The following is a 27716-nucleotide window of genomic DNA, read 5'->3' as shown; positions in this document are numbered from 1 at the left end:
AGAATGTATAGAAGGAAAGGTGTACTGGCACAGGTTATTATTCAGAATATTTATATACTGCTTTTCAACAAAAAAAGTTGTTCACAAATTGGATTAATAACAAATTACATTCTTCTCCAATACAGTATTGGGAGAACCAAGCTTTAGCCTACTATCAGACACAAGAATACATTTTCAAACAATATATTTATTGTCATATCAAGTTGCATCAAATTCCAGGATCAGGCTGTCATGGTATATTTTTCTAATTCCAGAATCAGAAAGGAGGCAAAGTCCTCCAAAGGAGGACTAACCCGAACATGGAGATCCCACTGGAGAAATCCTTTTGTAGTACAGGAGAATTATCTTAACATAATATAGAAGCAAATAACGCAAACACAATCTAATCCATTCCATACACTCTACACAGCAGAAAAGATTACAACACTTAAAAACAAGCATTTGAAAATGGTTAGGAATGCCAGGCAAGTGTGAGGATTTTATAGAGTTAAAGTAAAACAATATCACTTCTCATTCACACAGATGCAGAGGCTATTTCTGAACAACTGAAATATAACTAGATCTTGAAAAGAGGAAAAGGGACACAGTTCAATGCTTCCAAGCATTATTAGTGCTTTGGGAGGATAGCCACAACTAATAATAATAATAATAATAATAATACAGGTATTTCTGTACCGCCTTTCTTGGTCCTCAGATTTCTCCTCGGACTTTATTCAAGGCAGTTTACATACGCAGGCTTATTAAATCCCCATAGGGATTTTTACAATTTGAAAGAAGGTTCTATCTTTCAAGAAACCACAACATTCAGATGTTTCTTTCTGATCTGGTCGCAACATTCTGGCCTCCATCCTCCCACGCTCAGAGCAGATGGAATAACTTGGCTCAGCTTGTCAGCTGCTTCAAGGTCGCATGGTGCCAGTGGCCTCAAACTGGCAACCTGCAGGTGTTCTTCAGGCAAATGGAAGCTCTACCCTCTAGACCAGACCTCCTGCCCAGTATGCGCAGTAACAGTTTATTTTTCACATTTTTATACTGCCCTTCCTCCAAGGAGCTCAGGGAGATGTATATAGTTCCTTCCCTCCTTTTGATCTCACAACCATCTTGTGAGGTGGGTCATGAAAATTTTCAAAAGTGTGTTTCTACAGTATTCATTTTCCCAGATGCTCCTCACAGAGGAGAACAAAAACATGACCTGAACAGATTAGCATTTAACAATACAGAAATAAACATAGAAATAATTGCATCATTAAGTACTGTACTTTATTTACAAATAAACAATTTTACAAACACAGATATGTCCATTTATCTACAAACATGTAAATCCTGGCTTACAGACTGAAGATGTTACCACTCCCCCCCCCCAAAAAAAAAACCCCTGCCACTAAAATAAACAATACTTTGAGTATATGTTCAGCAGTGAATGACCACAATGTTCAGCAGAAGATATTGGAGTTTGGAAAGATTCATAAATATCTTTCTCTCACTAACTTTGTTCCATTCCTGCCATGAGAGACACAGCTAAAGATTCCACTGTGAAAACACAAGATTAAGAAGGGAAATATTTCAGAATTTGGCATTTGCACTTTTCATTCTTTATAGATGGCACAGATCAGGGGGGGAACCTGTTGGAGAAACATGGTGCAAATGGGCAAAACTACTATACAGTTTTAAAAACTGGTTTTCTAACCGGATATTGACTCTATAAAGGATATAAATTAACTGATGGGAAATGTTACAAATGGTAAACATAGTATTATGCTAGGAAAATCATTATGGACTGAAAGCATTAAGTACAGGCGTGCACCGCTTGACCGTGCACCGCTTGACGGATCCTTAATGATGGACTGCATATATGATGGTGATCAAAGCACAATAAAGGCAATCTTAATGAGGCAATCAGGTCTCCCATAGCCTGCAGCAGAGTGTCTGTTTACACAACAAAGAGGCTCTTATTGCCAAAAAGAGGCAATCTCCAGTAGACTATGCAGCTAGGGAGTGTCTGTTTACACAACAAAAGCAACAGATTGGATTGAACGTTTATTTAATGACCTAACTGCATAACAACGGGGATAAGGGAATGTATCCCCATCGTTAAGTGGCGCGCACCTGTAGCACAATATACAGTGATGCCTCGCAAGACAAATGCCTCGCACAACGAAAAACTTGCAAGACGAAAGCGTTTTGCTATTTTTTTGGTGACCCGCAAGACGAATTTTTCTGTGGCCATGCTTTGCAAGACGAATTTTTTTGCTTTTTTTTTTTTTTTGCAGTTTTCAGTGATGCCTTGCAAGACGAAATTTTTGCAATACAAAACGACTCGCGGAACGAATTAACTTCGTCTTGCGAGGCATCACTGTACTTTGTAATAAATGCTAGGCAGCCCAATCCTAACCTGGATTGCACCCTAAGAATATAAGAAAAACCCAACTGCCTCTTTTTTGCTAAATACTCACAATGTGGGAAAGAGCCTCGACAAACTGCTTTGTTCAGTACTGTCACAAGGAACATATGGCAGTTTTTAAAATCGGATTCCATTTTTGTTATGGATTCTATCCTAAAACACAAAACAAGACATTTTATGTATACAGAACAGACAAAGATCTAGAGAAAATAATTCTTATTCCTTTCTAATAATGGACAAAAATAGTATTGATACCGAGAAGTTTTTGAAGAGAACATATTTTAAACGTGAATATGCAAGTATCTAGCACACTGAAGCCTTTAGCAGCTGTAGCTTCGAAGCAACAATCTGAAACCATATTTTCACACATAGGAAACCACATATACAAAACCTGGCTGTGGTGGGACATCAAGATTGTACCCATTTGGACTGCTGCCTCAGGGCCCAATCCTATCCAATTTTCCAGTGCTGGTGCAGTTGTGCCAGTGGGGTTTGCACTGCATCCTATGGTGGAGGGGTAGTCACTGGGGCCTTCTTAAGGTATGGGAATATGTTCCCTTACCATCGGACTGCACTGTGGCTACATCAGAGCTGAAAAGTTGGATAGGATTGGGCCCTCAGTCATTTCTTGTCATAATGTATACCTGGTGCAAATGATGCATGTATACAAGATCTTTACATACTTACAAGATTTTTTTCACAAGATTGAAGGTTACTGAGCAATGCACACCTACACTACTGAAAATGCATGAAGGCAACAGAAGCTATTGCTCCAATATATGTTTAATGCAATTCTCCATATATGGCTCACTGGTTAAGCTTAGTGTAGTATCATAGCCCTGATAACTGCTAGCAGGATTCATAACTACCTTTCCAGCAATGTCCCTTATTCTAAAAAAGGGATATAAAAAGATTACACAGATATTAAGCTGTTTAACACTATATATGATTTTTATAACATAATTATTTTAGCCATTTTAAGGTGTCTGTGGTTGACTAGAAAAATCAGACTAAATCCTCCCCTGATAAAACCCATAATTTTTACAAGGCAAAATCGGTTGCTAATAGCAACAATTAATAAAATTATTCGGACCACATGTGATCATACTTGATGCACTAGAAGGACAATAGCCAACAGAACATAATTCTCTTTATTGTTGACCAGCTATCACTTCTCATTTATTTTCTGAATGTACAATTTCCACCTTATCTTTCAAAGACACACTGATTATGCAGCCAACATGTGTCTCGAGCTGATAAGATCCAGCTTAAGTGAATTTCATTCCTGCTTACATGATTAGTCTTCTGCCTGTTCCACTACATCCTAGTCATAATGCTACATGCAAAGGATAAGCGCCAGCAAAAAGCTCAATGCTGTAAAAAGACTGAAATACTAATGATTTTGCATGTGCTTACTTCCAAGCTCCCAAACCAGCTCGCCAACGATCTGCAAACATCAGCACTAGGTTCAGCACTTTCATTATAGCTTCTTTAACAAAGCTAACCTGAGAACAAAACAACAGGTAACATTACTTTATTTTAAGGTTCACAGGTGTACAGTTTCCCTGATACAATTTTAGTTACCCTACTTTGCTGGTTGATTTACTTACCTGAGTTTCTAATGCTTCTTCTACATCTGATATGACAATCATAGGGCCAGAAACTCTACAGCTTGCTCTAACATGGCCTGCACACTCATAACATATTCCATACTCCAGTGGTTCTCAAACTTTTAGGGAGATTTACTCCCTAAGTAAGTCTTTGTGGAGGAGGGCAAGGGCAGCGACACAATTCCCAGGGTTGCGTCGCTAAGGAGGGCAGGGTGGGGGTGCTTTCACTTTAGGTAGGACTGCTGGAGGCTCCAGGAGGTGCAGGGAGCAAATATCCTTGATAGGGCAAAGTGAGTTGACTCACCAACAGCCCAATTCTACCCTCCCTGGCGCCTCTAGTTACAGTGGTGTCAAAATGGTTACCTGTCATTCCCTTCCCCAAGGTAAGTCCCAGGGCCTGCAATGGAGCTACTTGAGTCTGTTATTCTGCTGGCACAGCTATTCTGCTGGCACAGACTTGAGAAGCCCTGTGTCTGGCTCTTCAGCCTGTAAATCAATATTATGCAAAAATCCCAAATAAAGTTATAGTTATTTGCTTTGTGAACTAAACACACCAGACAGGTTTTAATTTATGTACCTTTTCTCTCAGGAGGCAGCGATCATGGATTGTAGAGAGATATCTATAATGAATTTTGATCAGTTGATCTAAATCTTTTGCTTCTTCTACTTGATGCTGGAACTCCAAACCAGTACTGTGAAGAATCTGTTTTAAAAGATTATTTACAAGAATAATAAAACTTTACACTCAAATTTGGTGCTACCTCTTTCTTTCTCTACATTTCTATATAAGCCATATAGCTTGAATTTTTCTTCTAAGTCACAGCAGCTAATAATTAAGGATAGCTAGCCACAAGTCTCCCAGTCAAGAAACTAATTCCATTCCACAATTATTTTAAAAATGAACATCCCTTTTCAGAATTCAGTCTGCTAACTTGTCCAGGTCCTGCAAAAACAGGATCCCCAAGCTCCATCTCAGTCAACTGATCCAAGAGGACATAATGGGTGATATTTAAAGCCACTGTGAGGTCCACTAGGATAAACAGGGATGCATTCCTCCTGTCAAGTTCTCAGTGCAGATCATCCACCAGAGCAACCAAGGCATTTTCATTCCAAAGCCCAGTCTGAACTAAGGGTCCAGCTAATCAGCTTCATCCAAGGGCTTCTGAAGCTGAGATGCCACCACCCACTCAATCACCTTACAGAAGGTGAGACTCAGTAATAATTATCCTACACTGTGGACTCTAGGAGGGTTTCTTAAGAAGATTTACTACTGCCAGCTTTGAAGTTGCTGGTAACACCCACCCCATCAGCAATGAATTAATTACCATCCTTAACCACTCAGCCATCCCTGTCCCAGTAGATCTAACAAGCCAAGCTGGGCAAAGGTCAAGCAGACAGGTGGTTGGCCTTAAACTGCAGAGGATCCTGTTCACATTCTCAGGGTTGTAATTCCACAGAAGGTTATGTTCCACAAAACGCTTCTGTTCAGACTACAATACTATAGAAGGAGTAATCATGTATTCCAGAAGTATTTTATTTCAGTAGAATTATTTAGAATTTGAATAGCCAAAGTGAAAATGGTTACTTTAAGCGCATGTTCAACTATTAGTGAACACCTAAAAAAGACAAACATTACACACTTGACATACAAAGCAACAATCACACTTATCTGCACATTTCAGATTGCTCAGTTTAAGTTCTTAACCTCACTCAAGTTCTTCTAGCAACACGTACCCTAGTCATGATATAGTTGTGCAGGCTGTTAACAAAATGCATGAGTTTCATCCTTAGCAGGAACATGCGATGAGTCTGTTGTTTTATGGGCTCCAACTGTGACCCAAACTGAGAAAATGGCTTTTGTTCAAATGCAGCTTCTCCTATGATCTGGGGTTTTTCTGCTGCCCTGACAAGTTCTTAGAAAACGGAAAGACAAGATTACAAAACATTCACAAACAAGACAAAACTGCATGAATTATTATGAATCTTATACTACCACTAGTATTTTGCTTGAAAAAGTTAGCAGTTGACCTTCGCACCATTTCTCTATTAGATCTGAAGGATATGTTCGAACAGCAGAGGGTTGGAGTGCTATGATGAAAAACACTTAAAAAAAGGACTAACACTATTCAGATTGTAAGAAAATCCACTCAAAATCAAGAAAAACTACTTCTTAGTATAATTAAGAAGCAACGGAGGGCCCAGTCCTATCCAATCTTCCAGTGCTGGTGCAGCAGTGCCACTGGGACATTCACTGCTTCCTGTGGTGGGAAGGCAGTCACAGAGGCCTTCCCAAGGTAAGGGAATGTTTCTTGCGTTATCTCAGGGCTGCACTGTGATTGCACCAATGCAATCGGTTGGACAGGACTGGGCCCTTAGTCCACCATTACCAAAGAAATAGACTATAGCACATTTTAGAAAATCAAGTGATGAACTAGAAGTTATTAGAACCATCACACCATAACATGAATACTTAAATCCCTAAGGTGTCCTTCGCCAGAACTATGTTTATTCCACGATTTGTAGAAGTGGTATAGAGCAGAATTTAGCATTCTAAGCGTTACCACTTTCATTAAAATAAGAAGGAAAAAGGTTTCTAATCCTTAAGGCTATGAACTTAAGTGTACGCTGCTTTCAGGGGCAGAGCTTCAGTGCCTTACATCATCATTTGCCTGCCTCTTGTTTATGTAAAATATTTACATTGCATCATCCAAATGAAGATTTTCCAAATGGCTTACTGGAATTACTAGCTTACAGTCATTAAAAACCACCAGTGAATGAAAATACATCAAAATGAAATTTAAAATGTGGTCTAGCCAGAGAACAAGCAGAATATACCCATATAAAGGGGAGGCAGCACAATTACTCAAAAGGAGAAGAGGCAAAAAGGTGTTTAGGTGGTGCCAAAACAAACAAAGAGAGAAGGCCAATATAATCTCAGTTGTTCCACATACAGCATGCCACCATTCAAATCTCTGATCATGGCAGCATCTGCAGGAAAGCCTCACCAGCTAACCTCAGGGGATGGTTCATTTCATACAGAGAGAGGTAGCTTCTCCCCTTTAGGTAATGTAAAACAAACAAATCAATGCACATATAATCACTGTTGCTCACCAAGGTAGTATAAACTTTTTTAAGCAGTGCACACACATAACTACTCAGTGGAGGTCCTGGGGCTTCCACTGTACCAGGGGTGTCCCTGTAAATGCCACCCACAATCTGGAAGTAATTCTGGTGATGTGATGACATCACCACAATTATAGTCCTGTCTCAGCATCTGCAGGGATTCGGTTTCTGGACTTCTCCCCACCCCCGCTCCCAAATGCCAAAACCCATGGATAAACAAATTCACAGGTCAGGGCCCCACCAGACCTCCAGACACGACCAGTGCATCTGGAGGTATTTGAGGGCTGGAGAGGCTGTGCATGGCTTTCTCTCGAAGACCTTAGAAAGGTACTTCCAGTTTTGTGAAAATCCAAAAGCAACCCTCTAAGGTCTTCCAGAAGCCTTAGAGGGCACTCAGAACACCTCCAAACTACAAAAGAGGAAGGATGTCCAAAGGTAGAACATGCTGGCAGGCTTCCCAGATGACACAGCTAGGAGGGCAGTGAATGGCAAGTTGCCCAGGAGCATTTGCACCTGCTGACCCTCCCCAGGTATACCAGTGATCCTACTTATTTAAGTAACTAATCCTATTAGATTTTGCAAATAGTTCAGTGACCATTTACTTACTCATCTGCATACATCTCACATTTTTACCATAATACCTCTCTCTCCTAGTATTTGCTCCCTTCACAGGCTCTTATTTTCCCATACCCTTTGCCCTTTCAAGGAAAGCCGATAGGTAGAGCAAGCAATAAGCACTTCTAGAAGTGGTATGGCTGCAGTTTAACATTGTATTTTCCATTTTACAGAATTACAGTGATCTGTCTTACCATGAAATCTTAACACATCCAGACTATATTTGGCCCACTTTATTTGTAACAATAGAAGAAACACTTGATTATAGATTTTTTGACACTCCACACTAATGACTATATCCACTGGCCATGGGACCTAAGGAGGAAAAAAAAATGTTGAGGAAATGATTTTACGTTACATTGCAACATTCAAATCGTAGTTTATATTTTAGTTCAATTTTTCTTCTAGCTAGTATTACCTTATAACTCAATATTAAGCCATCTAAGGTGTGAACAGGAAGCTTCTTCTTTGTCATATCAATATTCTCACATGATATTGACAGCCTACATATAGAAACATGTATTAGTTACCAACACTTCGCTCCAGAGGGATATGGCTACCAGATTAATAAAACTGCAAAATGCAGTAAATACAAAATTATTTCAGATATAATAATCCTAGCTCCAATAATATCTACCATGAACTTGTAGAATATTACAATTCTCACCGGGGCAGCTACACTTTAAACACAGGAACAGAAACCTAACACAACAGACATCAAATCAATTTTGTTCGACCACTTTTTAAATGATCTGGACTGGTTTTTGAAAGATGCAAACTCTGAATCAGTTTTCACTCTCTATCCCAATTCCATCATCATTCAGCCCTGGCAGGTATTCAATCATTTTACACAGCTATTCATAATTAAGCCCATTAGACATATTTGGGTTTGCATATCATGTAGTTGCCTGTAGTCTCAGGAGTACATGCAGCTCCATGCCTTCTTTTGAAATCAAATCTCTCTTATCATTATACACTGAATTTTTGTTAAGACCAACATTGCTCAATCAGTCACTGCTTCATCAACTGTGCTTTCCAGCAAACTGCTCAGAATTAAAAATTTCATTCCTTTTGCAGCAGCGGACATCCAATGTAGCAGAGAAACCCCCCCCACCTCACCCTCCAAGCCAGAACACCACAGTACAGCCCTCTAGCACTTGGACCCAAATAATTCACTCAAGTTCCTTCTTGCATCCATTCTGGAAGCTTAATGAAACACATACTTGTTTCTAGTGTTCATTCTCTCTTTCTGTCTCTCTCTCCCGTTCCCTCACTCCCACTCCAAACATAATAAACAAAAAGGATGGAGCCAAAGCTAACCCAACTGGGTAAGGCAAAGAGATTTCAGAAGACATGAGAAAGAGTATAGAGAAATGATGGTATACAAAATATCAAAAGGTTAGCATGATGCCTATTTTGCTTAATATTTACACATACTTCTCTCATGCAGTCACCTTGTATAACATTTTTCTTTCTTTAATCCTTTCCTGATCAGACAATAAAGAAGCTCTTTCCAATTTTTCCACAATACAAATATAATTTTTATTCATATACCTTAAACTATCTTCTGGGTAACGTTGGCCAACTGCTTCTTGGAGTTGGACATTAAGGAATGGTTCACTCTGCCATGTGTCTTTCTCTCTTATTTTATCAAAAATAGATGTGTAGAAGTCATACATGGTATCGCCAGCCTCAAGTAAGAAAAAGTTTCTCATTGCCTGTAAATATTCTACCAACCTAGGCAAAAAAAAAATACATTCTAACATTTTCACATCAACATATTTGATACAATGCATTGGTTTGTTACTTTATTTCTAATAAAACTGTAAACCATTAATGAAACAACTCCAGTAAATTTACTGACATTCGTTCATATGCTACAGCAACACTTGGAGCTTGCAGAGGTGAACAGAACATTTCTGAAATTCTGTTAGGATACTGACAACTCTGCTGCCTCCACACCTGAACTGAAATAGATGGTCTTGAATGTGATATTGAAGCCCCTTCCCCCACCCCCCGAATGATAAACCTTGATGTCCTAAACATCCACATCAAAGGCCTCCACATCTTGAGCCACTTGCCTTCCAAAAAAGGAAGTTTTTCTGGAAGTAGTGGGCATGGAAGCAGCACAATCCTAATCAAAACCACAGTGTGGGAAGGGAGTATTAAGCCCCTCTACAACCACCCTTGCTATAGTTTCACTGTGGTGCTTCACATGCTATTTTAAGTCAAACTTTAAAAGAGAACTGGCTAAGAACACACTTGTAATGTGAGATCTGGCCCCTGAGATCCGCTCCAGTCTGGAATTGGGAATAAAACTTCCTTGATTGCTCTCATGGATAACATATGCCAGGAAAAGAAACTGACAACTGCAATTGTCTTGCCTTGCCAGAATAGGGGTGAGGCACTATTTTTCTGTGATTTTGGTCCTTCTGGAGGTTCATTGTGAAGGTGGTACCAAAAAAAGACTGTACCACCCCATATATTTTGGTCCGTGGAGTGTGAAAAGGATCTAATTTGTCTCCCATGCTTTTTAACACTTAAATAACACCACTGGGAAAGGTCCAGAGGTATGGGCGCAGGTGTTTTCAGTATGCTGATGGCATACAGGTCTCTCTCATTTCCATCTCATTCTAGGGAAGTACTGAAAAATGTGAAGTTGGTGCCTGGAATCGGTTTTGGCACAAATGGGACAAATAAGTGGAGGTTTAATCCAGATACGATAAATTTAGCGTTGAATGGGGGTTCTGTTGATCTGAATGTTAGTGTACAAACTTTCCTATCAAAAGTAACCTCTCAAATTCTTCTATACACAAAGCAACATAGCGTTTTTAAACATGCTCTTTAAAAAAAATGAACAGAATGGATCAGACCACACTGCTTTTCAAACACAAAATTCTGTTTGGAATGTGAACATCACGTCTTATTGACCTTTCAAACACAGCCCTGATTGAATTCAAAGTTTCAAAGCTCAGTCTTAATAGTAATAGAAGATATCACATTGTAAAACAGTATTTTCTGTTTACCCCTCCACTCTAGAACTGTAGCCACCAAACCGTGGCCCAGATCCAGCATGCTGGAAAAACCATCCGGCTGCAGTACTTTCTGTTCCATACTGAAAGCCTCCTATCTTTCCAGCAGATCTTCTCAGAAACGTGTGCCAGGCAGCTGCTTCCACTGCCCGTCACCCCAGCAGGCTCTGCGTCCTGATTTTTGGGCAGAAGCAGCTGCCCGGCACAAGTCAGCTGATAGGAGGCTGCAGCATGGAATGGAAAGTGCTGCAACTGGACGGCTTTTCCAGTATGCAGTGGTACACAATTTGGAGACCACTGCTCTAGAAGACCTCATTTCACTATGCCAACCAGTTATAACTTAATCAAGAATCCTAGGCAAACCAACTCACAGATTAGTAAGTGCCATTGCATTCTAACCTCAATAAGATTGCTCAAAAAAGGGCAATTGCCCAAACCTTTATTAAATCTACCTACATAGTAAGTCAGCTTTTCTCAAACTTTGAGGGAGCTTTACTCCCTCAGTAAGTGTTTGCGGGGGAGGGGCTAGGACAGCAACATGATCCCCAGGATCACGTCACTAGGAGGGTGAAGGGGGGTGCTTTGCATTTACTTGTAAGTAGGCAGGGCTGCTGGAGGCTGCAGGAGGTGCGTGGAGCCCTGAGCAGCCCTCTGCAGCACTCCCCAAGACTTGGAATTTTCAGTAAAAGCTGGCACAAAGCACTTCCATTTTGCACGTTTGTTGGGGAGCCTTGCAGAGGGCTCCCTGCACCTCCTGCAGCCCTACCTACTTACAAGTAAATGCAAAGCACCCCCTCACCCCCCAGCAACGCATTCCTGGTGATAACAGCACTGTCTTTCCCCTTCCCCAGTCCCTTAAAGGGACAGAGGAAGTGTAACACAAACTGGTGGGTCACGACCCACCAGTTTGAGAACCATTATATTAGGTAACTGAATTCAGACTAGGAATAGATTTTCCCTATAGTTTCTGAACTAGCATAAGAATACTAAATCTTGGAAAATCTCTGAATTATCAAGATTGTTTTGTTTAAATTGGAGTAATCATGCATATAGAATAAAATCATTGAATAATTAGATCAGATGTTCCCCTCTCAAACACAAACAGAAAAAAAGATTATATGAATCAGATATATTTGATATAAACTTGCAAATACATCTCTATTTTTCCCCACAGAAAAGCTTCTTCTACTATTTGTTCTCCTATAACAGACAGAGAACACAAGACGACAGTCTAGCTCTTCCCCTCCACCCCAAACTATCAATGCTATGACAAAAGTTCTTCCAAGACAGCAGGCTGCTTTCATCCACCCACCTGGACAGAACCAATGGAACTTAATTCTATGCTGAAAGAGGCATTATCAATCAAACTACTGGAAATTTAAACCCTGACCCGTTTAACACATAGTAAAAACTGTGTACCAATCTGTACCAATATATTCACAACTCTACCAATATATTTCATTCCTACCTATAATCTTTCTTCAAAGTTTGCATCAAATTTCCACAACACTCCAGATATTGCTTGTCTATGTGAGGGTAAAGACAAGACCTCAACGTCAGTTCAAATGTCTGGCAGGTAACAGATTCAGATGATCTATCCATGCAAACATCATCACCAGTAACACTGTCATGAAAGTCACCCTGTTCCAAATATAGCCTACAAAATAAAAATATTGATTGATGTGAATGTTGTGAAATATTTGAAATATTCTGTGAAGTATGAAATATTCTGATGTGAAATATTGACTGACTGAAATGTTTTTGTATATAGCAGGTAAAGTTATCACTGTTGGACATGTAACAGAGATCAAAACACACTCAACAAGTTAATCTAAGCCAGTTAACTAAATACGTAAAATAATGCCCCCCCCCCAATGCAAAAGTGGTCAAATCTGATCTGCTCTAAGGATGTCTATAACCTGCCAGAGAAACTCCATGACTATAAGTTGCCCCTGAAACCCAGGGCTAGACTTCCACAGAATTTCCAGCTTTATAAAATTGGATTCTGCCCCAAAATGGGAAAATCCTCTGAGTTTTCGAAGGTTCTCCGGCATCTATTGACCTTGTAGGCATGTACAGCAATACATAATGCACCTAGAGTGACAGCAGCAGCATGCACTGCTGTCTAAGGGTTTCAGCTGACTAGGCTCTCTCATTAAAAACAAATCCAGAAATACTGGAGTATCTTAAGAACATAAGAATAGCCCTGTTGGATCAAGCCAAAGGCCCATCTAGTCCAGCTTCCAGCATCCACCTAGTCCAGATGCCTCAGGGAACACACAAGATGATACCTGCAACCTGTTGCCACTCCCTTGCATCTGGTATCTGGTATTCTGAGGCAGCCTACTTCTAAAATGAGGAGTTCTCCTGGAACTTTTCAGAATTCCTCAATATCCAACCCCAATACAAGGAAGGAGTCTCAAACTTCCAGGCCTTATTCAACAAACAAAACAAAACAAATACAACTCAAATTGTATTTACCTTGCAAAAGTAATAGCAAGCAAGGGATCATGAACATCATCCAACTCTAAATGTCTTGCTGCAATAGACTGCATCTTTATTAGACCCTGCTTGGTAGCCTGCTGCTCTGTAATAATGTCCTGAACAGGTTCTTCTCCATGTCGCAACCGTGATTGCACAGACTCCAGAAATAATGTATACAAGCTCTTTCTTTCTGCACCTGAATTAGACAGTGAGAGGTTACTATTTACAAAGACAGTTATTATTGTAAAACAGGGAGAAATGAGAGTTAGGTCATATGTACCACTTCCATTTAGTGCACATTCACACCACAATCATCCGTACCTCTTGATGCAGCCTGCTGTGGAGAACCATCTGTGCACTGCAAATTCTTCAACAACTGCATGGACTTTCCAGCCATAATGATCTGCTTCAGCACTGGTTTCAGAAAAGAAACCATGGTGTGCTGCCGGCTTGAAGGTGCTTGATCACTACCAGAACTGGCGCTGGCATTGTCACTCATTTTCTCTTCATTCTCTGTCTTTTCTGATACACTATACAACGTATAAGTGGCATACCAGAAGTCTCTATGGTTAACTGGAACATTTTTGTTTCTGGAAAGAAAAACATGACATCATTTGCTCTTCCTTAAAAATATGTAAATGTGTTTGTGTTAACAATGTGCTTATTAACAGAATCCCTAAGAATATCAGATATGAGAACAGCAAAACTTCTCTATATAAAACTGAAGCTTCAGAAGGGTACTGCATCCATTCCAAAGATTTGACATTTAAAAATTACAGATCATCAATAGTCCCAACAGGTGAGGCTTCTTCATAGGTGCACAATATGGAAGATTTTTCCACTACAAACAGCAAATGAGAAAAATTATAGCACAAAACGATCATGAAATTACAAAAGTCATAAGCAGGATTATTTCTCTGAATTGAGAAAACTTTCTAGAGGTATATATACCAGTTCTACAAGTGTTTGCCTCTACTTCCATAAAATCAAGCAACTACCAAAAATCAGAATCTGTTTCTTGAATTAATGTTCTTAAGACATGCACACAATTGTGAACAATGGGGTAAATTTTTAAAAAGCATGAGCAGAGAAAGTTCACACAATGGTACACAATGGTTCAAACTGCTGCACAATTGCCTATTGCAAAGCCCAAAGGATTTGAGGACAAGCCTGAAAAGCACCTGCACCAATCACTGAGAGGAGCAGGTACTAAGCCCTCAAGTGTGAAGGTTCCCTCTTTGGAAAGCAAGTTTTCCACTGGGGACTTTTTGCATTTCAGCCATTATAGTTTACATTGTGCTGAAGTTAACACTCAAGCACAAGATGGTTAAAGATTCAAAGTGCCTGTGCTTGAAAGCAGCTGCTCCAAACACCTTTCAATGAGAAACTTTTTACACTCCAGGCAATAGGGCTTGCTTTGGTCACACTGCATTGTGGAGTTTCGCATCCAGATGAGTTTTCTACTACCAGATACTGCTCCTGCTAGTTTAGAGGACAAAACTCCATAGCTGCACAGGGTGCCTATATTGACAGCAGCAAAGTCTCTTACAGTTATAGAAGTGCTTGTAGGACTGCAGCTGCTGTCACTGAGCAAGTCTTCTCTGCCCTAAGGAACAGAAGTATATCCCAAAGAAATGTTCATTATCCATACCTCTGAATTATAAATTCTTTAGCAGGATCAAATAAGTTACCATGAACAATCCATTCATCTACTGTCTGCAAATATGGCCTTACTGTTTCAACCCAGAGAGAAAATAAGAGGGAGACCTAAAATGAAAATTTTATAAAATAAAAGAGAACAGAGAGAGAATTTAGAAACATTACTTGTGAAAGCTACAGAACTTGAATCAGGAAAGCACACATACTTTTTTGATTTGATTTGACATACCCTGCACAAAATGTTAAACTATGGGCAGAATCCAGAAATGCCCATGCACACATATGAAGCATTGTAGCATGAACACTGGGAGCAATTACTCCAACAGCAGTTCCTAAAGTGCTGCTCGAGAGAGTCTGCTCAGGCTGAGGTCTGCCACCCCAGGGAGAAGCTGAAAAGAGCATACCCAGACACAGAGAACACAACACCATGGCTGGATTCCTAGTCTATCTTTAGAAAAAAATGGCATACAGTGTCTTCAACCACAATGCAGAGAGTACCACACACCTTCACTGTACTTGACGTAAGGCTTTTCTGCCCTAAATATCTCAGCTTGTACTAAGATCTGTAGTTTTGTAATATAGACAGAGAATAATTCAACAGCAAATGAAACAAAGAGTTTAGAGTTCTGGTCTTCAATTGACAAAAATTGGGGCTTGCTTTTCTATATTAATCACAACATAATAATGTCTACATACTGTTTGTTCAGAAGCTTCTCCAACGTTGTCATAGTCAAGAATAGCTTTGTATAATGTATTCAGCAAATGAGATGCTCTTACAACATTTCGAGTGTCAGGTGGTACTTCTGCAACTCCGGTACTAAAAACTTTATGAAGTACTTTCAATTGTGCTAATCGTGGAGACAACTTATCTATAACTATGGAAAGCGTTATTGTTGTGTCTGAAAAACACAGAAGCATTATTACAAATATGTATGATTACCGAAATGTGGCCTTTTCACACTTATTTTAGGGTTTACAGTAACTCTGCTATGATACAAAGCCTTTTACCTTTATTGATAATGCACTTTTCAATTTCAGTCAATTCTTCTTTGAAACTAATGAAATATTTATAGAGAGCCCGCATGAAAGCTTGATAAGTTCTAAATGGGGCTTCTGCAGTTTTCTTGGGAGTGGAAATGGCTCCATGTATTACATTTTCTGAGCTGTGACCCATCATTTCATCAATAAACTTTTGCAGTCTAAATACAACTTGCCCATATGCTGCTATCCGCTCCAGCATTGATCTTAAAGAGTTCTACAAAACAAAACAAAAAAAGATCTCAGGACGGTTTTCTAACAAAAGTTAACTCCATTAAATCTAAAAGTTATACAACCTAGGAAATATTAGTTCCCATCTTTCACACTTGAACATATTTCCAATACCTCAAGTAGGCTCTCTTTGCAGTTAAAGGCACTACTGAATCAGAACCAGGTTAAAGCCCAGTCCTATGCAATTTTCCAGTGCTTGTGCTGCTGTGCCTACGGAGTATGCACTGCTTCCTGTGTTGGGGATACAGTCACAGATGTCTCCTTAAGGTATGGGAACATTTGTTCCCTCACCCTGGGGCTGCATTGCGGTTGCACCGGTGCTGGAAAGTTGGATAGGATTGGGCTGTTAATTGCGTAACTTACGTGGGTCAAATGGGTTACCATAATGTTGTTTCTTACAGTAATCTTTCCTTCATTCAACTGAAATATAAAGAGATCTTTTACTCCTGAAAGAAGCCTATAAAAGTAAAAGAAACATAATTTTAATTCAAACAAAAGCATCATAAACACCACACACAAAAATATAAGGTATAATTCAGATAAAAGTTAGGCAAACCCCACTGATTAACAGGAGGCCTTTGGTTTGTACCCATGCATTGGTGAAAAGTTGCCATGTGTAAAACAGAATGATTAGGGTGTTCTATAATTACACTGAACCATTGATTTAATGGACTAATAGGGGGAGGGGCTGTCAATGCCAAAAGTCCATCAAACCTGAATGCACTGAAGTCAGTGGAGATGCACATACACAAAATGTACACAACTAGTTTTTACATGGAGCAGAAAATGTTTGTTGTGTCTGAAGTCTGTTGAGGATTCCCTACAGCTCAAAAAATTTTGCTACTTTTCTTTTGCATCATCATTTCTAGACTTTGGAGGATGCATCCCAAGTTACCAATTTGCATTAGGAAGATGCTGGTTTTATGGAATTAATTTCTTATTCAACCCATATATTCTGTGTCACCCTGTCCTTATTATGCCTCCTACTGGTAAGAGCCACACAAAAGTTAATGAAGTCTGCACAAGAAAGGCAGCAATGCCTTTTGGGAAGCATCACGTAGCTATTAATTAGAGAGAAAAACACTCAAGGCTAAAGCCTGAAAATAAACCCCACTGAACTCAGTGGGTCTTACTTCAAAGTGAATACATAAAGGATTGCACTGTATTACTTAAGAGCAATGCAGAACCCTTGTAATTAGGAAGACAACTAAATTCCTATTCAAGCTATTGCACTAAAAACCTAAGAAGTGCATTTACAGAATTGTTATGATTGGCACTAACAATGAAATAAGCAACAGCACAATCTCTTCTCTGAAACTGAATATTAATTATGAAGACTTAAAGTTTTGTAAGATTATTCCAAATTCAATGAAGATTGCAAGAGGCAACTTCTGAGTTTGCTGCTTACCAAATAGTCTCACGAATGACCTGTGTTTCAGTGACAAGAATTCTTTCTTCTGGCATGTACAGAGGATCACTATTATATAAGTGCTGCTCCCTAAGGGAAAACAAAATCAGTAATATTTTGTAGCAACTGATATAACTGATAGAGAATACCAAGCATTATTGTTCGCATTTAGTTTTTCTATAGCTCCAATGGACTTATGCCACTATATAATCAAGAAAATAATTTGTTAATAAACAATACAAAAGAGGTATAGCTCCAGATAAGGAGATAGGCATAAAAGTATTCAATATTTTTGCTAAAAATGCCTTCCAGTTTGAATTTCAAAGGTATCACTTTATCTGCAAGGTTCCTATAGCACTGAAATGTTTGCATGGCCTTCAATAACTGACACCTTTATCACATGAAAAAGTACTGGATATTCTTAAATCCTTCAACATCGTTGTTCCACACACACTAGCAGAATCAGAACGTTTATGCTCAGACTCTTAATTAAGTGTTGCCATCAAAACTGCTGTGTATATACTTGCCCCAAGAAAACTAGCTAAGAGAGAAGGTGAACAAGGCAACAGATTAAGCAAGCCAAATATAGCACTTCATGGCATGCAGTGACATATGGAAAGAATTTCTAGACAATGAAGTGGGTTAGTAGTCATGTTCATAATGAAGTTCTTCTGAGACAAAATGCATTTAATTACTTACCATACAGCAGCTAAATTAGAGTGAAAATGTAAGCTATGAGAAAAACGAAGAACTCTGCCAGTCCAGTATTGAGCAACTACATGCTGCTCCAGCCAGGTACGTGCCTCAGGTTCATCTGCAGATAAAACACTTTCATTCACCTGAAAAGGTTCACATATACACAAACAACACTGAGTTTTACATTCGTATCTATACATATGAACTGCCTGGGGATTTGCATGTGCATGAATTTTATGCACATGCAAAATAAAAATATTCAGACAATGCTTTCAATGCATAATTCATGTGAAGTGTTTTGAATAATCAAAAAGCACTATAACGCTAAACATTATTATTATAGTTTTTATGAAATAGGCAAGATTCTTCTTATATTAATGCTCCATCAGAGAAAACGAAGGACATATCAACTATGTTTTGCATGCCCAGGGTTGTGCCTTCTATCTACTTATCAGCAGAGGATGGGAAAGAGTAGCAATGAAGGTGGGGGTCTAGACAACAGCGGAACATGAGGCCTGAGGCATTCCCTCCTGACAGTACAATGCTATCTCCTGCTGTATATTTAAGTACCTCCTTTTTTCAGAAGAACTTACAGAGTTTTGGCATTTTAAAGGGGCTCTGTACCCGATCCTTCTGCCATCTGAAGTATGATCATCATTGTATTCCACTGACCTTTTTGAAAATGATCCTGATTTTATAGAACACTTTGCCTGGGGAAACCTGCTCCTTGCACTTTGATAGCTTTTAGTCTCTGCAAGAAGACTAAGCTTTTGGGGATTTCCAAGGTATAAGAACTTTGCTGGCAATTTTCTTCTGCTGCATATTTACAGAGCTTTTAAGTTTTGCTGTCAGAAACCTAATAAAGCACCTCCCCATATCCACCAGTGACTATAATATTCCCACCCCAAAGAGGATCTCTATAGGTTAAGAGTCTTACAGCCCAATCCTGAGCTGCCTGGGGTGCGTGGCTGCAGTGGCACCAAAAATGGCTGCCACCACATCCTGCGCGCCCAAGGCAGCTGCCTGCAGCACCTCGGGAGGAGACTTTTGTCCCCTTGCCCCTGGTAAAGGGAGTAGCCCCGCAATGGTCAGCGGTGAGGGAAAAGCCTTTGTATCAGGCGGTGAGCCCAACACGGAGGCTTTGGATCTCATGGAACGTTGCTCCACTGGTCCCGCCTCCCTCCCTTCCCACTTCCTACCCTGGCATGCCTCCCCCCGCCCTCTTCCCACCTTCCTGCCACGCCTTCTCCCTGCCCTCTGCCCCTTCCCTGGAACGCCTCCTCCCCGTCCCCGCTTTCCTCTCTACTGCTCAGCGGTCTGTGCAACCGGAGGCTAGATACACACCCAGCACTAGCCCAGCACTGACCAGCGCTGGGCTAGCATGGGCACTCGCCCAGCGTTAGGGCTCGCAAACGTGCCTTATGCCTTATGGCACGTTTGCGACAGTGCGGAGCTCAGGATTGGGCTCTTAATCTATAGAGAACCTCTTTGGGGTTTGTGCATCACTTCCATTAGTAAACAAAAGTACATGCACTTGTTCTATTTAAAGCTCAGCAGTATAATATTTTTATTTATCTCTATATATTTTTTAAGATCAACACTATTTATAATGTTGAAAGCAACACAAATACACCAAATAACAGTAACCACCACACAAAGGTACCAGTCGGATACAGGAAACTAGTATACTATCCTACTGCTAACACTCATCTATAAACAAAGTGCTGAAAAACAAACCTTTCCAGGTGATATGAGACACTAACTTCTTGTTTTGATTTGGATCTTCTTGTGGTGTTCTGTCCACCTGAATGCCAGAGTCTTCCCTGCTCAAAGGCTCAGTGTCATCTTCATCCTCACTTATTTCAGACCACTCCTTTAACATATTAAACATACAAAGTATATTTTAATCCATACCAGTTGGGAAATCTCCAGTGCATTCTGCAAGATTAAAAGGATGATTGTTACATGCTATTAGACAACAAGGGAAAAAACTACCAAAGACACTCGTCTATAAGTCGATCCCACAGATAAGTCGAGGGTAGGCTTTGACTAAGAAATCATGGGATTTTATATGACCCTTGGATAAGTCGGGGGTTAAACTTAGGGGGGTGTCTGAGTCTGACTAATTTTGTCTGATTTTACCCGGGCCAGATCCTGAAAAATAACCTACCAGTAATTGTTACCTAAGAACTGTACAGTCACTAATTTATTAAAAACATAGTATTAAAAACACAGTATACATACGTAGTATGTAAACATCTCTACATACGTGTATACATACATAGTATGTATACATACATACACTATTTTAATACTGTTTTGCTATGCTATGTATACATGTATAGTATGCATACATAGTACAGTAAAAACAGTATTAAAAATAGTCTCTAATTTATTAAAAACTATGATCTATCTCATAGATCATAAGATACATTTTTATTCACTAATTTTTTAATTGTACTCTCAACAACCATTTGTAAACACTATCAGAGTAAGGCCACAATCCCATCCACACTTTCCTGGGAGTAAGCCTCATTGACTTTAATGGGACTTACTTCTGAGTAGACAAGCCTAGGATTGGGCTCTAAGTACACTGGAAACAGCATACCAGTAGAACCATTAATGAAATCCTTTCAAGTGCCTGGTGCCTTAAGCCAAAGGCTCTATGTAGAACACACAACACAGAACACACAACTGGGAGTGTGCAATTCAGTTCGCAGTAGAGAGACAAGCAACAAAGAGTGACTGAGCAAGTGCAGTTGCACATAGTTGCACCTGATTTACTTGGAAGTAGACCCTCTGTGGAAGAAGGGCAGCAGCGCCTCAGGGCCTCATGAGGAGTTCCTGGCAGCTACACCTCCTGCCAGCCTGCACCCAGTCGCTCCCCTCATCGTTCCTGGAGCCAGAGGGGCCAGAGCATGTGGGGTAGTCACCCAGGCAGACGGAGGGGGCCATTTGCACCTGAGTGGGGGGGGACTTAGTAGGAGGATGGGCAGCTGTGCCTCCCCCCAGCCTGCACCCGGCCGGTTGCACCTGGAGCCCCGGAGGGGGCAGGGCATGCGAGAGCAGCCTACCAGCGATGCTCCCTCGCCTCTCACAGCCCTCCGTCTGCTCTCCCTGCTACATTCCCACTGCCTGCGGGGGCAGGGAGTGGAGCGGGCATGTCCTGGCTACTGCCGCTGCTCGCCGGACCAACGGAGAGCAGGGAGCACTTGGGGAATGACCTGAGCTGTCCCGTGGCTGCAGCCAGCAGGGAGGGAGGCGCCTGGGAGCACCTCGCAGGGAGCAGCACAGGACGATCCCCGCGCGCTCCCTGCCCTCCGTTGGTCTGGCGGTGGCAGCGGCAGCCAGGACGCCCCTGCTCTGCTCCCTACCCCTGCAGGTGGCAGGACTGTGGCGGGGTGTGTGTGTGGAGGGCTCTAAGAGGGTGTGGGGGAGTGCCAGCAGGCAGACTGACCCCCATGCCCTTCCTCCTCCCAGGCTCCAGGCAGGGTACAGGCTGGAGGGAGGCGCAGCTGCCCATCCTCCTACCAAGCCCCCCCCCATGCAAATGGCCCCCTCGCCCCCTCCATCCGCTGGGTGACTGCAGAGATAAGATGAGGGGGCGAATCTCCCGTGAGCTTGGGGCACAAATTTATCACCGTATAGGCGAGTATCTATCGTATTTTTATTTTACACTTCATAGCATAACATTTCCAAGCATCTAACTGCTAAAATCAAAACTCAACACATGAACACTGACTTCTTTTGCAAATTCCATGTGCAAACATCATAAAAGGGTCATTTGCCCGTCACACAGTTATAACTTTGGCACCATCACAAAGCAGTGGTCCAGTTATACCATTGCAAGTTATACCTTTACAGCCCAATCCTAACCAACTTTCCAGTGCTGATGCAGCAATTGGGTGCACACTGAATATTGTGATAGCGGGGCAGACATGGAGGCTCTTGATTCTACACTGACCCTTGGGTTGGCATAGAATTAAGTAGCCCCACTGTGGGGCTACTTGCCTTACCCTGGGAAAGGGGACAAAAGTCCCCTTCTCCCGAGGAGCCACTGGTGCTGCCCGGTTAGCACTCAGGATACAGCGGCAGTCATTTTTGCGCTGCTCCATGCACTGGGCAGCTCAGGATTGGGCTGCAGATTGGGTCTGCCCCCCCCACATACACTCCCTCAGGAGGCAAGGGAAGCTCCGCTCTCCTCACCTCCAGAGGGGTGTCTGAGCTCAACAGAGGTTGGAGATGTCCATCCCTGGCCTCTGTCAGGCTCAGACTGAGCTTTAGAGCTCATGACTTCTGGTTTCATGAAGAGCCCATAAGTCACATTTTCAATGCTTTGTAAGACATTGCATTCTCCATGAAACCGGAAGTCACGTGTTCTGAGCTCTAAAGCTTAGTCTGAGCCTGGCAGGGGCCAGGATGGACGTCTCTGCCTCTGCTGAGCTCAGACTTCCTTCCGGAAGCAAGGGGAGCAGAGCTCCCTCGTCTCCAGGTAGGGCAGCCCCCCCCCCCGGACCACAGAGACAGGCATTCACCCATATCCGTGGTTTCAGCTATCCACAGGGAATTCTGGAAAGGAATTCCTGTGGATAAGGGGGCACACCTGTCTTTCAATTTAGGTAGAGTAAAGATGCATTGAGAAACAGACAAAGTCATTTCTAAATTGGCAATGGCTTTCATTATAAGAAGTAGATCACAGATAAAAGGCATAGGGATTAGGAGAAAGCAAAAAACTGCAGAAACAGTTTTTACCAACTTATTCTGAAATTGGTACAGCACAGTGCTCTATATTACTTACAGGTGTGTCAACATCAGGACCTAAGTCAAATTCTTCACCTTCCATCAAGTGTCTTCCCCAATCAAACTCTTCTTTTTCTGGAAGAAAACATAAAAGATTGAGTGACTTATTTCAGTGATTTCCCAATCCCATTAACTTTAAAAACTGGAGAATTACAGTGCAATCCTATGCATATCTACTGCATATCTAAATCACACAGAGTAAAATGGGACCTACAGCTAAGTGTATACAGGATCATAGCCTTAAACAAATGCTTAGCCACTGCAGCCCTAACAGATTTTGAAAAGCAAAATATTGGTTTGCCACTGCACGTGGATAAATAATCTACAAAATAGGTGAGGCCTGGATAGGATTTTAACAAACATGCTACATATTAAACATGTTTTGGTTTCTGTTTGACACATTGTTTTGATTTTATTGTTACATGTCTATTGTAGTTATTGTTATTATCTGTTGTAAACTCTCCTGAGTTCTACAGAAGAAGGTCCATATATACGCTTTTACAAAATAAATAAGATTGCAGAAGTGAAAGAACATCAGATTTCATAGGTGGTTTCCAGAATACTGTGAATATAAATGGAATATGACAACTTACCCTCTTCTTTAGGTCTTGGTTTTTCTGCATAATTAGTGTTAGAAGGAGAATCAGACAGGCACAGCAGAAGAGACAGTATGGCATAATGGGTATCTGTCTTAAACAGAGAAGATAAGCAAATAATCCAGGGAAGGGAATACATTTCTAAACAGTTAAGGAAGTAGACTAGACTTTCCAGTACAGAGGTATATTCCAAAGTGCAAAATAATAGCTTCAGTTTATCCCACATCTTACATTTCCATTACAGGAACAGAACCAGAAACAAAACACCAGACTATATAGAATGGTGCATTTCAATTTTCTTAAAAGGTCTGCGTTTCATAAGAGCTTTTAATCTTCACAAGTTGACTGAGTCAAAGAAACACGGCAGAAAACTGGATTACAGGCTTCATGGCAAACTTCCATAGTTCAAGGTGGTTTACGTTCCAACAGCAATTAGAATATTAATTTCAAATGTTTTTGAGATAAAATGTTTGCAGTATTGAGAGATGAATATTTTGGACAAGCAAGAGGGTAGAAACTAAAGATGTGCTTTGCTTCAGAAACCCTCACTTGAAAACCAACTAAACCCTACATAGAAAACCATTTCAAATTCAATTTCATACTCTTTCTCACAACCAATTATAAGTTTTGGTTTCTTTTTTCTTTTTTAACATTCTGAATAAATTGTATTCTACTGATACTTAAAGTGTCAGGCATGCTCACCACCACACCACATAGGTGCGAGTACAGTAGCTTGATTATTGTTCCCATCCCTATATCTCTATTTACCAAATAGACCCAAAAAAAAGCATATGATCTGCCCCTCATTCCCAATAGTACAACACTGGCAGCCATCTGCCTCCCTGTTTTTGTTGGTCAATGATACTGGGGGCAAAACCAGCAACTTGGAGAATATTTTGGTGCTCTGGGATCCCCTCCTTGGGAAATCTCAAAGCACACAATTGGTGCACATGTATTTCCACTTCCTTTTTTAGACACATAGATGGCTCTGAGCCCAAGTCAAAATCAAATCCTGCCAATTCATTTCACTCACTATGCTTCCCTGCTTAAAATTACAGGCAAACATCTGAAAAAGTAAATACATTACATATATACCAGCAAAGAATGATTTATAGCAGAGGTGGGCAAACTGTCAACTTTAAGGATCCTGGACCTTCAACAATTGTATAGAAGAGGGAATTTCAGCAGGTGCAGCTTGTCATCTCACAGGTGACAAGCTGCACCTGCTGAAATTCCCTCTTCTACATAACTGTTAAAGGTCCAGAATTCCTAAAGTTGAAAGTTTGCCCACCCCTGACTTATAGCAACTGATCAGGGAGTATATTCTGTTACAAAGTGGCCAACATCAGAACACAACTGAAAACTATGTCCTGAAAACTTCATACCTTTGTTCCTTCAGTGGCAGGAAGAGGTGAGTTCAGAAACTCTTCAGTTAGCCTCTTCCAACTTGCAGCTTTAACAAGATCCGAGTGAACAACAAGCTTTTCATAAATTCTAAATTAAAAAAGATAAAGCATTCATCAACTAATCTTGAATAAGGGGAGTGTGAATGGAAGTAAAAACTAATAAAGAATCATAAAAACCAAACAGACTTACCCCTCTATTATCTTCTCCACTTTGTGACTGTTGACATCAAGAAATTGATGAAATCTAGATTTAAAACAAAAGACACTTTTTGCACTCCATAAACACCAAAAGTGTTAAGAAAGGTACAAGGTAAGCAGTACAGCTGCCAGCTTTGCAGTAGCTTTAGGTACAGGGAGTATTTAGCATTTACCTCTTTGGATTTCATATCTCTCAAGCATGAATTTGAAGGAAATATGATTCTCAAGCTCAATTATAATTCCTGTTCTGTATATAAATGCTGAGACAATGTGCTAAGATTGTGCTGAGACAATGAGCAGACTTTAGAAAGACACACAAGAAAAGAGGACATCTACAGGCCAAAATCCAGCAACATGCTTTTTTTCTGGAATGGAAAGGACTAAGTGACTAAGCTTCAGCCAGGCCTACAATGCGAGCTGTCTTGAAGACTGAATAGCAGAATAAAAATCTTTTAAATAAATAAAAACCTAACAGGAAATTGAAATAGTGCCCAAAAGACTGCAGAGTGACATCGTTCAGAGCCTTTTGTACAACAACAAAAATGGTTAAAGATGGTTGATAAGCTACTCAAAAATTAAAAATGGAATACAAGAGTGAATTTTAAAAAACTAAACAAACCCAGATCAGCCAATGAAACTAGCAGCAAAGGATCCAGAGTAAATGGAATGGTGTATTATATTATTCATACAGCACTGTTTAGGGTCAGGGATGTCAAACGTAAGGTGTGCAAGCCGAATGTGGCCTCCCGGAAGCAATTTCCCCCCCCATTATAATTGGACTCACCTAGCTTCATAATAGGGCTCTCTCTCATATCTTGAAAATATGAACAACATTTACACATTTTCTCTTCTATCATTTGAGCTAATGAGTTTCTATGTGATGAGCTTCTGCTTAATGATGTCACTTCTGGCCCTCAGCAGGTGCCATGAATGCTAACTTCTGCTCTCTGTATGAAATGAGTTTGACATCCCTGGTCTAAGGTAGGTGGCACTTTAGCTCAAGTTCAGAATAAAAGTAGTCTTACAACATATATCAGTGGTTCCCAACCTGGGGTACATATACCCCCAGAGATACTTACCAGAAACTTTAGGGATACTTGAAAAATAATTGAATAATGGTGGAAAAGGCAGATCTGGGTTAAAATGCCTTGCGGGGCTGGCAAGGCAGGAAGGAAGGGATTTAGCTGGCTGCGAAAGCCCCACCAACTGCTAGTTTCTGCTCATCAATCATGTATTATCAGATCTGGATCAGTAGTTGAACACATATAAATTTAAAACAACCGCAACTACAAGCATTTTGCTAACATGAGAGGTAGAATTGATGGAAATCAGCTGCCAAGCAGTATGCAAGTGAGAAAAAAAAATCGTTGGGAACCACTGACAAATATAAGTAACATCCAGTATACAGGTCTGCACCACTTAACGATGGGGATACGTTCTGTTCTCCCTGTTGTTAAGTGATTAGGTTGTTAAATGAACATTCAGCCGGATCTGGTGCCTTTGCTGTGTAAACAGACACTCCCTGCCAGGCACTAGCTGGCTGCACAGGCTGCTGGAGATAGATTTCCTCTTCTTTGTATTAAGAGCCTCTCTGCAGGCTGTGGGAGTCCTGGAGCCTCATTAAGAGCCCCATGTGCCTCGACCACCTGTGACCTGTTAAGTGGTCCGTCGATAAGCGGCACGCAGGTGTTTTAACATCAGCTATTCTCATAGGTAGCTACAGGTGCTACAGCAAAGGGTTAGAGAGGAGGTGAAAGGGTAGATTCAGGAAGATCCAGGGATGAACCACGACCACTGGGGGGGAAGGAAACGCCTTCACGTTTAGCTGCAGCATCTCTGACCATCTGAGGCTGCTGGGAACCAAGCACACGACACCTGAGGCGCGCAACCTGCGCCTCCCAGAAGCCCCACCCAGGCACCCCGCCGGACCTGGTCCTTCACGACGGTTGCTAAGGTCACTCGCTAAGGTTGCTAAAGTCACGCTGCTGAAGGGGCACGCGCACTCTTGCCCCGTCTTTCAACCGCCACGCGCCACGCCCCCCCAACCGCCGCGCCGCGCCGCGCCGCGCGGCGCCGCGCCCCCTCCCCGCCTAACGGACCTGAAGTTGGACCAGGCGAAGCTCAGAGCTGCCTGGAAGTGGCCGCGCTCCTCTCGCCTGCCCCGCTCATCCAAGCCAGTCACGCGCCGGATCAGCGCCCGCACCGCCAGGTCCTGCTCCTGCTCGAAGCGGCTCCAGTGAGGGGAAGGGGCCGCCGCCATCGCCGCGAGGGGAGCCGAGTGAAAGAACTCTCCTCGCAGCTACCACCCTTCGGCGCCTCAGTTTGTCGGGACCGGCGTCGCCCCCAACATCTCGCGGGGCTACAAAACGTCGCGAGGGGTTCTTCCACGATGGTTTGTGCACATGCGCCAGCTCTGGTT

General features: G+C 41.4%; 1 protein-coding gene across 1 annotated transcript; it reads right to left on the bottom strand.

Annotated features, from left to right (window-relative positions):
* Window positions 1–166: 166 nt before the first annotated feature.
* On the bottom strand, window positions 167–27639 carry TUBGCP5 (tubulin gamma complex component 5). The gene is made up of 23 exons (XM_066619621.1): window positions 27397–27639; window positions 25290–25343; window positions 25079–25187; window positions 23691–23787; window positions 23096–23172; window positions 20035–20170; window positions 18301–18415; window positions 17602–17691; window positions 16557–16650; window positions 15933–16179; window positions 15621–15823; window positions 14917–15032; window positions 13587–13855; window positions 13263–13461; window positions 12250–12438; window positions 9304–9486; window positions 8168–8252; window positions 7944–8064; window positions 5746–5924; window positions 4589–4714; window positions 3818–3906; window positions 2454–2554; window positions 167–1530 (listed from the first exon to the last, which is right to left on the bottom strand). The coding sequence occupies exons 1-23, from the start codon at window positions 27555–27557 to the stop codon at window positions 1484–1486; spliced, it is 3087 nt and encodes a 1028-aa protein (XP_066475718.1). The 5' UTR covers window positions 27558–27639; the 3' UTR covers window positions 167–1483.
* Window positions 27640–27716: the final 77 nt, after the last annotated feature.

Source organism: Tiliqua scincoides, chromosome 3 (assembly GCF_035046505.1).
Source record: "Tiliqua scincoides isolate rTilSci1 chromosome 3, rTilSci1.hap2, whole genome shotgun sequence".
NCBI classification, from domain to species: Eukaryota; Metazoa; Chordata; class Lepidosauria; order Squamata; family Scincidae; genus Tiliqua; species Tiliqua scincoides.
The sequence above is the reverse complement of the archived record's forward strand: the minus strand, read 5'-3'. Positions and strand labels throughout refer to the sequence as shown.

Excerpts from the sequence above, each read along its gene's own strand:
- TUBGCP5 (XM_066619621.1), bottom strand. The coding sequence starts at position 27,557 with ATGGCGGCGGCCCCTTCCCCTCACTGGAGCCGCTTCGAGCAGGAGCAG. Across the intron at positions 16,180-16,556 it reads TGGTAACCCATTTGACCCAC|AACTCTTTAAGATCAATGCT; the intron begins GTAAGTTACGCA and ends TTTGTTTTGTAG. Across the intron at positions 9,487-12,249 it reads ACTTTGAAGAAAGATTATAG|GTTGGTAGAATATTTACAGG; the intron begins GTAGGAATGAAA and ends TTTTTTGCCTAG.